The sequence below is a fragment of the Hyla sarda genome, chromosome 4 (genome assembly GCF_029499605.1).
Source record: "Hyla sarda isolate aHylSar1 chromosome 4, aHylSar1.hap1, whole genome shotgun sequence".
In the NCBI taxonomy this organism is placed as follows: domain Eukaryota; kingdom Metazoa; phylum Chordata; class Amphibia; order Anura; family Hylidae; genus Hyla; species Hyla sarda.
In genome coordinates, this window is record NC_079192.1 from 346,200,134 (window position 1) to 346,215,098 (window position 14,965).

General features: G+C 41.1%; 1 protein-coding gene across 2 annotated transcripts in view; it reads right to left on the reverse strand.

Annotated features, from left to right (window-relative positions):
- Positions 1-14,965, reverse strand: part of FGF18 (fibroblast growth factor 18) — a 418,112-nt gene that overhangs the window by 56,228 nt on the left and 346,919 nt on the right. For both annotated transcript variants that reach the window (XM_056516555.1, XM_056516554.1), the window contains one exon: positions 6,652-6,758. In XM_056516555.1, the coding sequence (XP_056372530.1) occupies positions 6,652-6,758 (107 nt within the window). The remainder of the gene's footprint in view (positions 1-6,651; positions 6,759-14,965) is intronic.

A 14,965-nucleotide genomic window follows, 5' to 3' on the forward strand; every position in this document is an offset into this window, starting at 1 on the left:
GGTTACTGGTATTCACCAGAGCCCGCCGCAAAGCGGGATGGACTTGCTGCGGCAGGTAACCCCCAGGTCGTTCCCCCCGATAGCGACTCAACCTCACTGACTGCTGAGACAGGCGCGGTACACAAGGACTAGGCAAAGGCAAGGTCGGACGTAGCAGAAGGTCTGGGCAGGCGGCAATAGGCACACGGGAACGCTTTCACTGGCACTAGGGCAACAAGATCCGGCAAGGAAAGGAAGGGGAAGTGGGTTTTTATGTGTAGAGAGTGATTAGGAACTGATTGGGCCAGGCACCAATTAATGGTGCACTGGCCCTTTAAATCTGAGAGACCCGGCGTGCGCGCGCCCTAGAGAGCGGGGCCACGCGCGCCGGGACTGAGCCGGAGGACGGGGCAGGGGAGATGATCGGGATGCGACCCGCGGGCAGGCACGTCCCGCCGCGCGGATCGCATCCCCTCCAGGGGACACAGAGCAGCGCTACCGATCAGCGAGTCTGATCGGGGCGCTGCAAGGATGAAGAGGGTGCCGCAAGCGCTCCGTGGGAGGAGCGGGACGCGGAGCGCTCGGCGTTACAGTACATACCTTCCACCGCTCCCCCGGGGCCTCCGGTAACCGGCTCCGGTCTCTGCCGCAATCCACCAGCCACAGCGCAGTCCGACTCGGCCGGCGATAGGCTGAGCGGCAGTGTGAAAACGCTTCAGGACACAAAATTCTTCACTACACCGGCACCTGCGGCCGGGGCCGAAAACGTCACACGGCCGCTCAGCCTATCGCCGGCCGAGTCGGACTGCGCTGCGGCTGGTGATTGGCTGATTCATCCGACCACCGGCAACCAGGAAGTGGATTGCGGTGGAGACTGGAGACGGTTACCGGAGGCCCCGGGGGAGCGGAGGAAGGTATGTACATCTTTATTTTTTTACTGCCGGCACTATGGGGGACAATTTTTATGGTCTGGAGTTCTCCTTTAATAGATCTGTAATATTCCATACATTCAAAGAGTTGGATGTAGCCATAGAAGAATAACATAATTTCTGATAAACATTAAATTCTGCACAATAACAAATGAGGTTCTCAGAACACCATATCAGCTTTGTTTGGGGTATCTCTAAAGGTCTCAGCTACAATGCCCTTCATAAGGAGAAATTAGCTATAAACAAAGGTGTTATTATGGGGTCATATCTCTCCCTATTTTTCTTATATTTTTTTGTATTAAATTATTTAACCTCTTAATGATCAGATATGGTTCTGGGCATGATATGTAGTGCTATAGCGTCACCTAGAAGGAATTATATTGTCTTTGTCTCAGGGGGGCTGCCTGTGTCCCTATTGATCAAGAGTTTAATAACCAGAGGCATATGTCATAGACAGCCAGCAGTTAAAGAGGTATTCCAGGATTTTTTTTTTATTTGGCTATGCTACAGGGGCTGTAAAGTTAGTGCAGTTCATGATATACTGTCTATACCTGTGTGTGATGGTTTTCTCACAATTCTTATGTGATTTTCACCCCAATATTTATTTTTAACAGCATACAAAATGACTGCTGTCTCAGATTTTTCCCAGGTGCAATGCGGCCGAGACCTGACTCACTAGTCAGCTGATGACAGGGAGCCTGTCTGCTTCAATGGGTGGAGCGATCACTTGGTGGGAGAGAGATCAATCTGCAGTAATGCAACAGCTGTAGGCACCCTGATTAAAAACCACAGGTCTTTTGAATGGATGCAGCTCATTTATTTTTCAATGGGTGCGGTGGCTGATGTGTGGGAGGGAGGAAAATGGAATTATGGGATTTGTAGGCAAAGAAGAAAACTCAAAAAGGAAATACCAGTTCACTAAAAGCTAGCCACAGTGTTATCATACTCTCACAACATAGCTATTTAGCCTAAAGATAAGCGCAGATCCTTCCTAAGCATGTCCATTACTGTCTGCGAGGCACATACTAAAATCACCATATGGTGGATAAGCCCTTTAAAAATATCCCTAGGCCACAAATAAGGGAGGCATATGAGAGATCAGGCATCACCAAGAGGTTTCATGTAATAATAATAATAGACTTCTAGAAAAGGGGGGAGGCGTATGGAAGAGCAGAGGCCAGGCATAGTTAATAAGCCTTCCCCTGGAAGTTACTTGAGAGGCAATGCCATGAGAAGCCAGAGAGGTCCTGTCAGATGCAGCAATACGACTGTATAGTAAGTATACAATGGTCCTTCTTCCCCCATTATTTAAAGTTAGAGGCCTCACATATATCTGGTAGCATTCTAGTTCTCATTTGATTGTGATCCTTTGACGTGGATGGAATAATATCAAATGAATCTCTAATGGATTAATCTCTAGTGGATAATCTCTAAAAATCTCCAGGATGAGATTGTAATAGGGTCTAGGATACCGTCCACGTTCCCTTCTTCTGCAGAGGACGGGCATGGGTCATGCATCTCAGTGCATTATATAAGTGCCTATAGCATAGTCTCTGATCCTCCACCAACTAATTTGATCTAAATAAAAATATATCCACAAGGAAACTTATTCAAGCATTCCTCCAAATTAAGTGTGTCAAAAAAGAGATATGGTCCAGATATTTCCTCCAAATTTAGTACCACATATTTTATATCTGTTCTTAAATGGGCACTGTCATTAAAAAAAAAAATTGCTATTCCACTCCTTATGGTAAATACGAAATCTTTCGTACTTTGATTTAAAAAAAAAAAAGTTTTCTATGTTTTATTTGTGTTTAAAAAAGCTGACACTAGGTGTCTCCCTACTTGTCCAGAGCACATTTCCCCTCATCTCTTGCACAGACTTTGGACTCATGCTGGCCTGGCAGAAGTCCAAAATCAGGAAATGCAGTCTGGAGTGCTGGGGGGGTGGGGGGGGTGCAGCCTTAACCAATCATAGCTCATGTCACACATTTAACTGCTCTGGGCTGTGTGTAGCAGAGTGAGGGAGGAAGTTCTCCCCTGTATGGCTTCAGATGATGTCACAGCCTGCTGGGGAACGCCCCTTTGCAGTCTGTGAATCTGACAGTGAGCAGAAAATACCAAGCAATATCAAGGTAGTAAACTAAAGAAAATAAAAACAATAAAGGCAGGGGGTGGTTTATCATGATGGGGGCAGTGAACTGGGAGGAATATACTGTAAAATTTTACAAGATCATGAGGGGTACTCTTTAAATATGTACTACATGATTTGTCTGGTTTGTTAGAAGGGGCTGGAGGGTTTGTACAAGTCACCTCCATTCAATATATATCCAGATATTTTATATTGGACCATTCTTTATATAATTTTCTCTCTCATAGTAATGCCATTATATATTAACTAACCATTGTTGTAACTGATACCATTTTCTGTAATGTAGTTTTAATGCACCTACTAAGCTTAGAATACTTCATTAATGTTCTACAGATGTTCCTGTCTCTTTAAGAATTAATACCATGTAGATGTAAGTTACTAACATTATCTTAGAATGCTTACTAATACTTATATATGATCACATTTGATTAATGATTGATATAAACATATCATTATTGTTTTTATCTACTCATGTATGTTTATTAGCCATAACCAATAAATCTTCATCTATTAGAATACATGTGTAGTACTTATGATGTTGCAAAAGTACCACCAAGCGCTAATCAATGAACTAAACAATTCTAGGTAAATAGTCACGCCCAGAGAAATTAATTGCATAGTTTATATTTTTGGCAATTCATCAGGTCACATATTTTGCATTTTTGGTGATCATAGGTCATAACGTCATATTGGCGTCATGACCTACTGCATTAGTGATTTTTATTCAGTAACAGGATGATGGTAATATGTAGTCACTATGTGGACATGGTTTGGCAGTATTATGTGGCCCCTGCATAATGCTATAATGGTATAATGGTTTTTGTTCAGTAACACTATGGCAATATGTACCATGATAATATTTGCTCTTTGTATAGTGGTAATATTTGCTAACTGCATGACTTTTATATATATAGTAATCTATATAGAACATTATCTAATAGCTATGCTGTCTTTGAAATATACTGTATGAATCTATGGTGAATGCAGGGACACATTATTGATCTTGGTATGCAGAGAGAGCAGTTGTGAACAAGTAAGTAAGTAAGATCTTGATAAGTTTGCATTGTGGGTATGACAACTTTGGAATCTAGATACTCCCATATTGGGATGTTTGTTGCTGTATAAACATATTAATGTCTTACTTGTTGTAGTGCAGTATATGGTTTCTATCTGATATGATTAAAAGTTAAAGGGGTACTCCGACATAAGGTAAAAAAATAAAAATGCTGCAGTAGCATATAGTGTTGCTTACCTGTCTTCCTCAGTTCTGGAATCACTAAAAATCAATTTGTATTGGGGGTCTTGGTCTAGTACTGTCTGAATGAGCAGCTGCTCAGTGCTACAATTCCCATAATGCATTTCTTTCTTTCAGCTTATCATCACAGTCCTCCCACCGGGCCTACTTTCCTCCTATGTCCAATGCATGGAAAGAGCTCCCTGGTGTATTACAATCTTAAACAATGGAAAAATAAGGAGAGGGAATCTGCTCACCTTTAGGTATTGTACTCAGGGCACAACACCTTAAACTACATGTAGCATTTTCTGCGTCTGCTGCCTTTACCAGGACTAATGTCCTTTGGATGTATCGGTATCACAAAGTAGAGGAGGTCCTGGTAGACGTGGAAAAAACAGGTTATCTGGGTGCGCATGCTGGCGTGTGGACGGGACTGAAACCGGACCACAATAAAATCATAAAAAGCGTTTATTGAGGTAGAGAGACAACGCGTTTTGTAAGGTCAATTAGCACATTCCATCCACAGCTCTCCTGCCAAGATCCCCACCCAGGTGTGTGTACAGTATCTCAAATAAGTGAGTACACCCCTCAAATTTTTGTAAATATTTTATTATATCTTTTCATATAAAAACACTGAAAACATTAAAATAGCAATGTAAATTTAAATATAAAAAAGTAGTGACTGCATAGCCTATATGACAGTGTTTAATGTTTTGTCCCCTCAAAATAACTCAACACACAGTCATAAATGTCTAATCTTTGGGAGAAAAAAAGAGAGTACACCCCAAAAAAGAAATGTCCAAATTGCCCAAAGTGTCAATATTTTGTGTGGCCACCATTATTTTTAAACACTGCCTTAAGAGTCTTGGGCATGGAGTTCACCAGAGTTACACAGGTTTCCACTGGAGTCCTCTTCCACTCCTCCATGATGACATCACAGAGCTGGTGGATGTTAGAGACCTTGCGCTCCTCCACCCACAATTTGAGGAAGCCCCACAGATGCCCAATTAGGCTTAGGTCTGGAGACATGCTTGGCCAGTCCATCACCCTCAGCTTCTATAGCAAGGCAGTGGTTGTCTTGGGGCGTGTATTTTAGGGTCGTTATCATATTGGAATACTATCCTGTGGCCCAGTCTCTGAAAGGAGGGGATCATGCTCTGCTTCAGTATGTCATAGTAAATGTTCATGGTATGTCATTCATTGTTCTCTCTATATACTGTAGCAGCAGCACTCATGCAGCCCATGACAATGACACTCCTATCACCATGATTTACTGTAAGTAAGACCCACTTCTGAACCAAATAAGTATGGACTGCTATTCCAGTGAGCCATGTCATCAGTCTCTGTCTTTTGCAGGCTTTTTTTGTGCATTATTTTTGGAAGTGGCTTCCTTCTGAGACAACACCACACAGACCAATTTGATGCAGTGTGCAGCTCTGTAGCAGTGCTGGCAGCACTCATACGTCTTTTTAAAATACAATCTAAGGATTTGGTGCTGAGCATTTGAACCCAACTTCTTTGGCCCACCATGATGATGCCTGTTCTGAGTGGAACCTGTCCTATGGTCTTGCCCACCGTGCTGCAGCTCAGTTGCAAGGTCTTGCCCATCTTCTTATAGCCAGGCCAATCTTTATGTAGATAATTATTTTTTTTTTTTTTTTTTTTTTTATAGATCCTCAGTTTTTTTTTTTTACTATGAGGTACGATGTTGACCTTCTAGTGACCAGTATTAGAGAGGGTGAGAGCTATAACACCCACTTTAAGACACCTGCTCCCAATTCACACCTGAGACCTTGTAACACCAAAGAGTAACATGATACCAGGGAGGGAAAGTGGTTAAATGGGCCCAATTTGTACATTTCCACCTAGGAGTGAATTCGCTTTTGTAGCCAAGGTTTAGACAATAATGGCTAGTTATTTTGAGGAGACACAACACTGTTATATAGGCTGTACACTCACCACTTTACACTGCAGAGTGTCATTTCTTCAGTGTTGTCACATAAAAATGTATAATAAAATATTTACACAAATGTAAGTAACTCACTTTGTAACATACTGTACATGATGGAGGATGTAGGAGCTGGTCAGAGGTAATGACAACACTCAAGTGGAGAGGCTTGAGCTCAAAGATAAGATCCAGTGAGCAGAGGATGCTATATTGTTATTGAGAGACAGGGAAGAGCTTGGAAGCTAGAGACAATGCCACATTCAAAATGAAATAACTTCAACTTCCTGTCAGGGATGAAACACAAAAGCATTCTGATGCCAGTGCAAGTTGTGATAACACTGTATCAGTAATTTATACGGTATATCTTATTTGAATAACAATTTTCTTTAATTGTAATGAATTGTCTTACCTTCCCAACAAGCTTGCCTTTTCTATTCATACAAAGGTAAAAATCAGTTTCTTTTCCTTTTATCCGGACTTGACTTCCAAAAGTGTCAGTTTCCACTAGCAACTGGGCTTCGAAAGAAAGAAGAATATTGATTAAATTACCTACAATATTGTTGTGTATTTAAAAGAAAAATATAACTTGTTGTTAGGGTACACTCCTTGCGAGTTAGCAGCAGATTTCACCCAGTTGATTTATGTGCGTGAAATTCTCTGTGGATTTGCTATCCATCAACTTCAACGGGTCAACAAATCTGCCATAACTCACAACAAACGTTCACAGGAGCAGGGAGTCTTATTAATTCCTGGACTCCCTGCTCCTGCATTACAGTACAGCATGCATGGCAGCTCACTTCGGGTACTTTAATTTAAAATGATAAAAGATTATAGGGCCGTAATGTACACTATAAATATTTTTCTGAATGACTATTAATTTATTACAGTTTATAATTTGCTGCTCTGAATATCAGTGGTCCATGCTGTCGATTTTTTATAGGTATTCACGAGAAGATAGAGTTTTCTGCTCTATCACGTTACCTTCCTGTCTTCAGCATTGCATAATTTAATGTCAGGGGCAGCGACCCAGGGGCAACCTTCCTTGGCCACAGTGGTGCTGGGTCCTCAGTGTATTACAAACTGTAATAGTAACATACATGTTAACATAGTTTGTAAGGTTAAAAAAAACACAAAAGTCCATCAAGTTCAACCTAAAACCCTACTGTGTTGATCCAGAGGAAGGCAAAAAAATTCCCGATGAGGCTGATGCCAACTGGCCTATGACAGAGGAAAATTTCCTTTCCAGCTCCGAAATGGCGATCAGAAATAATCCCTGGATCAACGTTCTAGCTACATAAGTCTAGTATCCGTAACCTTTAATATGATATTTTTCCAGTAATACATCCAGGCCCCTCTTGAACTTGTTTATTGAGTCAGACATCACAACATCATGTGGCAGAGAGTTCCACAGTCTCATTGCTTTTACAGTAAAGAATCTCTGTTTGTGATGATGGTGAAACCTTCTTTCCTCTAGATATAGAGGAGCCCCATGTCCTGCAATCCTCCCATACCATTAATTACCTTTGTTGCCCTCCTCTGCACCCTCTTCAGTTCAGCCATGTCCTTCTTATATACAGGTGCCGATAATTGGACACAATACTCCATGTGAGGTCTGACTAATGATTTATAAAGAGGCAAAACTATGTTCCTGTCACAAGCCTCTATGCCTCTCTTGATACATACCATGATGTTGTTAGCCTTGGCAGCCGCTGCCTGGCACTGATCACTAAAGTTGGGCTAACTGAACTCTGCTATTCCCCAGTCCTTTTCGGTAGAAGTTTTACCTAATGTCTTATTATTTAGCCCATAATTGTGCATGTATCCATATTTAATTTAATTTGCCATGTCTGTGCCCAACCCTCCCACTTCCCCAGATCCATCTTTAATATTATATTATCCTCCTCTGTGGTAATGACCTTACCTTTTTAGTGTCCTCTACAAATATTGAAATTCTACTCCAAACATATTGAAAAGAATTGGACCCAGTACTAACACTTGTGGATAGTCTGAAAAATCTTACCCACAGCAGATTTTAACCTCTTAAGGACGCAGCCCTTTTTCACCTTAAGGACTGAGCCCTTTTTCGCAATTCTGACCACCGTCACTTTAAGCATTAAAAACTCTGCATTAAATGATGCTTATTCCGAATATTCTAATTCTGAGATTGTTTTTTCGTGACATATTCTACTTTATTTTGGTGGTAAATTTTTGTTGTTACGTGTATCCTTTCCTGGTGAAAAATCCCCAAATTTCATGAAAATTTTGAAAATTTAGTATTTTTCTAACTTTGAAGCTCTCTGCTTGTAAGGAAAATGGATATTCCAAATACATTTTACATTGATTAACAAATACAATATGTCAAATTTATGTTGGCATTAGAGATGAGTGAATTTACAGTAAATTCGATTCGTCACAAACTTCTTGGCTCGGCAGTTGATGACTTATCCTGCATAAATTAGTTCAGCTTTCAGGTGCTCCGGTTGGCTGGAAAAGGTGGATACAGTCCTAGGAAGGAGTCTCCTAGGACTGTATCCACCTTTTCCAGCCCACGGGAGCACCTGAAAGCTGAACTCATTTATGCAGGATAAGTCATCAACTGTCGAGCCGAGAAGTTCATGACGAATCAAATTTACTGTAAATTCACTCATCTCTAGTTGGCATCATAAAATGGACATATTTTTTACTTTTTGAAAAAATTAGAGGGCTTCAAAGTAGAGCAGCAATTTTCAAAATTTTCATGAAAATTGCTAAATCTGAAGGGACAGATGTTATAGAACTACAACTCCCAGCATGCCTGGGCAGTCTAGGCATGCTGAGAGTTGTAGTTTGGCAACATCTGGAGGGCCACCGTTTGGGCACCACTGTATATAGTGGTCTCCAAACTGTGACCCTCCAGATGTTGCAAAACTACAACTCCCAGCACTCCCAGGCCATCTTCTTTTCAGGTACCGGCCTCCATCTTCTCCCCCCGTTCTGCCTGACATCCAGGGGTGGGCAGAGCGGGGGGTTTCCATGGTAACCCCCTGTCATGCGCTGCCGTTGGTCAGAATTCATTTCTGACCAATGGCAGGGAATAGGAGGAGATCGCAGCACTGCGACATCGCTTCTATCCCTCAGGATGATCAGGGCTGTCACTGACAGCTCCGATCATCCCTATTTTCCGGGCGAATCTGCCCGGAATAGCAGACCCAATCTGCCCGGAATAGCAGAAAATCACGTCTGAATTGACATGCGATTTTCTGCGATCGCTGACATGGGGGGGGTGGGGTCCAGGACCCCCCTCGGCAATGTGTCAGGATGCCTGCTGAATGATTCCAGCAGGCATCCCGGCCCGGTCCCTGACCGGCTAGCGGCGGGGACCGGCATTCCCACGGGCGTATGCATACGCCCAAGTCCTGAAGAGGTGAAACTTACAGGTCTGTAGTTATTATATAATATTTAAAGGGGCACCACACTTCTTGTTGGGTTAAGCGACATTTGCTGGATAATTTACAATATCCCTTTCCCCTGTTATATTACATTGGATTTTCCTGTGTAAATATAGTAGAGAGGAAGGCATTTAGTAGATTGGCCTTTTCCTCATCCTCCTCCACAATTACACCATGATTATTTCTTAACCCCTTGGGGACTCAGGGTTTTTCCGTTTTTGCACTTTCGTTTTTTCCTCCTCACCTTTTAAAAAAATCATAGCTCTTAATTTTGCACCTACAGACCCAAATGATGGCTTATTTTTTTGTGCCACCAATTCTACTTTGTAATGACACCAGTCATTTTACCCAAAAATCTACAGCAAAACTAAAAAAAATTAATCATTGTGCGACAAAATTGAAGAAAAAATGCAATTTTGTAACTTTTTTTTCGGTATAAATGACACTTATCTTTATTCTGTAGGTCCATATGATTAAAATGATACCCTACTTATATAGGTTTGATTTTGTATTACTTCTGAAAAAAATCATAACTACATGCATGAAAATGTATACGTTTAAAATTGTAATTTTCTGACCCCCTATAACTTTTTTTATTTTTCTGCGTTCAGAGTGGTTTGATCAGACTTTTTGATCACTTTTTATTCCTTTTTTTTTGATGGTATAAAAAGGGGCCCAAAATACGCTATTTTGGACTTTGGATTTTTTTGTGCGTACGCCATTGACCACGCGGTTTAATTAATGATATATTTTTATAGTTTGGATATTTACGCACGGGCCAATACCCCATATGTTTATATTTATTTTTATTTTATACATGTGTTTTTTTTTTTATGGGAAAAGGGGGGTGATTTGAACTTTTATTAGGGAAGGGGTTAAATCACATTTATAAACTCTTTTTTTATACTTATTTTTGCAATGTTAAAGCCCCCATAGTGGGCTATAACATGCAGTCCATTGACTGACAGCACTGTTCAATGCAAAGCCTTAGCATTGCATTGATCAGTGTTATCGGCGGTCGATTGTTCAAGCCTGGATCTCAGGCTTGGAGCAATCAATTGCCGATTGGACGCGCCGGAGGCAGGTAACAGACCCTCCGCTCGCGTCATAGCTCATTGAGACACCGTGGTTTCACTGTGGTGGTCCAGATCAGCCTGACAGAGCTGGCAAGAATGCTTTTTTTTACAGTTTAGATGCTGCGATCAACTTTGAACACCGCATCTAAATAGTTAATAGCATGCGTCACTGCGATCGGTGACACGCACTATTAGCAACCGCCGGGACCGAACAGATATAACGCGGGACCAGGGCGTACAGGTACACCCTGAGTCCCCAAGAGGTTAAGGGGCCAACATTTTTAGTTTTAAGTTTCTTATTATATATGTAGGTGAAAAATATTTTGGTGTTGAAAGTGAAAGTCGATTAGAAAAATCATTATAGTGCACATAACTGCACTATATACTCTTTTTCATTCTAATTGAAGACACCCTAAGTGAGCAGCCATGAATAGTGTACTGTACCAAGGACAGAAAAGACAAGCACTTTTAAGATGCACAACCAAAAAATGATAATGAAATGAATACAAAAAGATATCAACTTAAACAATAAATGCAACGGGACAAGACGTTAAGCTTTTTTAAACACTTAAAAAAGCTCATTATGAACACCACCATATGCAATTTCCCCTCAGGGATCACAGCTATGGTGATAAATATACAATATGGTAATGTTGCCGTCTGTGCAAAAAAAATCCTATACATAATGAACAATAATTTATAACAATTGCACATTGGCATGTACACAGAGGACCCTGTCTAGTATATTGGTCTATAGGCACACAGTTATGCTACTCCGTGAGCAAATTTACCAAAAGTAAAAACAGCAACATGATATGAGAACAGAGCAGCAGTGATACAAACCGTGGACATGTGCAATACCAGCTAAAACAAAAAAAGAACAAGCGATCTGAGGTGTAATATAGCAGAGACCTAGTATGCACATACAAATTGGTTTGCTTACCAGGGGTAGATGTGCGAACAAAAGCACAACATTGGAATAAGTATATACAAAGGTGGCAAAGTCTGCTGCACCGTTTACCGGCCCAATACAAAATAGCCCTCCAAAACTTTTCCTCCAAACATTGGAGGGATATAATCAGGCGCTGCACGACTATCAAGGTAGTGGACAAAACATTTGTTTCCCACAATGCAATGCAATGCGTTTCACAGTATTCCACTGCTTCCTCAAGCCTGAAGGGGCCTTTTATGTTTAAAACCCTCAACTCCAATGGAACAACTGGCCTCTTCTTAATAGCTTTAAAGGCTCTATACACTAACACTACAGCAGCTTTGAAGAACAGTACCATCTATTTGAATATGACTGACTAAATTGGGCAATTTCTTAGTATCTTCTATAGACATTGGCAAATTATTTGGGGGAGAGTATTTAAAACATCTTATGTACCTTATAAAAACCCACTATACCCCCTTTCACTACTGCCATTGCCATTGCTTACTAATAGAGGATTGCCCAAAAATAAGATATTCTGGTGAGAACATTGATAAGGTCCATTCTGTAATAAGACATCCCATTAGACCCACTATTCCACTTGTTTAATATTTCTCCCTCCCAAGGGTGTCAGCAAATGGTTCTCAATTTACATCCAAGGTCAAGCAAGAACTCCAGCCTAGAAAACATTATGAATGCTGTTTAGAACTTTAGGCTTTATATGTTCGCATTGTCAGGACGAAATAGACAAGTGGATCTCTAACTTTGAATACTAGTTGTTATCAATTAATTATACATAACATTTAAATTAAAAAATTCCCAATAGAAAATCAGAAAAAGGCATTCAATGGGCACGCATGGCAGCATGTGCTATATCCCACAATAATTGTGAATTTGTTGACATAAGCGCTGTTTGTGGTCGTAGCTCCTGCCCGAGAAGCGTACCTACCTGCCCTACTACGGCTGAATACCAACTCCTAACTAACCAAGCAGTCTGAGGTGTGCCATAACTGCTGCGTATAGAATATGCCTGGAGAAAAGAAGGCATACCCTGTAACTGAGTAAATGAAAATTAGGGGAGGGCGGGTGGGACCGAAGAACCCACGGCGTCCGGATGTGAGGCGGCCGTGGGTTCTTAAAGGCAGCCCACTCCTCCCACAAACTCAGGCCAGCTGCGCAGGCCTTTATACTTGTCCACTTAAACTCTAACCAGTTTGGAATGCAACATTAGTTGATAAAAAGTCAGTATGTTACATATCTGCCCAGGATAATATGTTGATCTTTCCCTGTTACACGACCACAGCCTATTACAGCTTAATAGTGTTTAATTCTTCCTTTTGATTAGCTCATCAAGGTCCCCTATTTAAATGCAATCAGGTATCTCACTCATTGCCTGAGTATAAGTTGTTGTTTAGCTCCTAGCCTGTCATTTGTCTATTGACTGTCTGTGTTTACTCCTATTCTTCCATGGACTTTAGCTATTGTTTTCTCTGGTTTTGACTTCTGACCTAATTCTGATTGTGCCTTTTTCTGTGTCTTCTGGATTGATGCACCTTATTTGACCTACTGGCCCTGGTGCATGGCCCTGTCTAACTAATATACAGTTCCAATACTGCTAATATGTCCTACAGTCAAACAGTAACTACATTGAGAACCGCAACCTTAGACCTGTACCTCAATTCGGACATCTCAGACTGGTTTCAAAGTCAGTGTTGGTGATGTTCACCACTTCCGTGAAGATTATTCAATGTATTTTTCTTACGATGATATACTTCTCAGACTTGATGGTGGGAGAAATGGTTCTGCAGATGAAGAGACGGCAAGATTCAAGCACTTGACTGCTTCTTCTAGTAATTGAAAAGTCAGAACTGGACCATTTTTCTGAAATATCTTTAGTGTTTCTGGATACAATAAAGCAAACATTTCTTTTTTACAGTACAAGTTTGGATTTATGGTGGAAAAAGCATTCCTCCTCTTTGTAACTTCAGCTGAAAAGGCATAATATATTAGGATGTGATTCTCCATCAGCTCTAATCCATTATTGCAACATTTAAAAGCTTCGAGTTAAGCCATTTTATTGGAATAGTTACAGTAAGGTATCTTGCCATAACCTGGTGAGGTCTCATCAGAGTAATCATGAGAACAAGGCCAGACTAGGTCTAATGTCTGTGCCCTTGCTATATTGCAACTGGATGAGATTTTATGGGCTCTTTAGATGTCTGTTTTCTTTTAGCAGTTGAAATTAACATCTTCTGCATTATCCTCCAAAGCTCAGAGATGGTGTTCGGGATCATCAAGGCATTGTCCATGTTGTGTGACCTCTGTTTGAATCTGCCTTATGAATTGGTTTCTGTGTCTGATAAGGTATTTTGGACATCAGGTAAGATTTGCTTATTCACTTGGCCTATACATGGCCTATGGATGATCGGGAAGTCTGAAAAATGCTCCTTCCTGATCAGTCTGTAGAGTTTGGCTATCTCCTGCATGGGCAGAACATGAGCCACACGCATTGTTGGAAGCTTGGGCTGTAGACCTGGACAACTTACCCTGTTGTCTATTATTACTCTTGTTTCCATTTTGAGCACAACTCAATCTATGCAAGAGGCATTAAAAGTTTGGTTGTGGTTTGTTGGGAAAAGCTAGACAGAAGTACCACTTGAACATTTTAGTGTGCATCTGTGATACAGTAAAAGTGCCAAACAAAAGAGTAAAGAAGTGTGCAGTTTGTTGTATTTTGCTCTGGTATTTGGTCTACTATTAGTGGCATAAAGGCACTTTTTATTCTTAGTGCACCTTGAAAAACTTGGTTTATACCTATTCCTTTCTATTTCTATTCCTTAAATCGGTACTCCGCTGCTCAGCATTTGGGACAAACTGTTCCAAACGCTGGAGCCGGCGCTGGGAGCTTGTGACATCATAGCCCCGCCCCCTCATGATGTCACATCCCGCCCCGTCAATGCAAGTCTATGGGAGGGGGCGTGGCGGCGGTAAAAAAGCCCCCCCATAGACTTGCATTGAGGTGGGCGGGGCGTGGTGTCATGTATGAGTACCCTAAGAGTATAAGGCTATATTTCTGCAAATTCAGCTGGTGAATGGAAATAGTAAATGCCCTCATGCTACAGAATGTATATGAAATATTGACAGGGAACAGGGACCATTACACAAGTATAATAAGAAAATTTTTTGAATTCCTGCAACATTCAGTTTGCTTTAAAAAATTTAGCAGTAAAACCTTACTTTGTGTAAATCGTCCTCCACTTGAAGTTTCTTTGCAGATAGTTCTAGTTT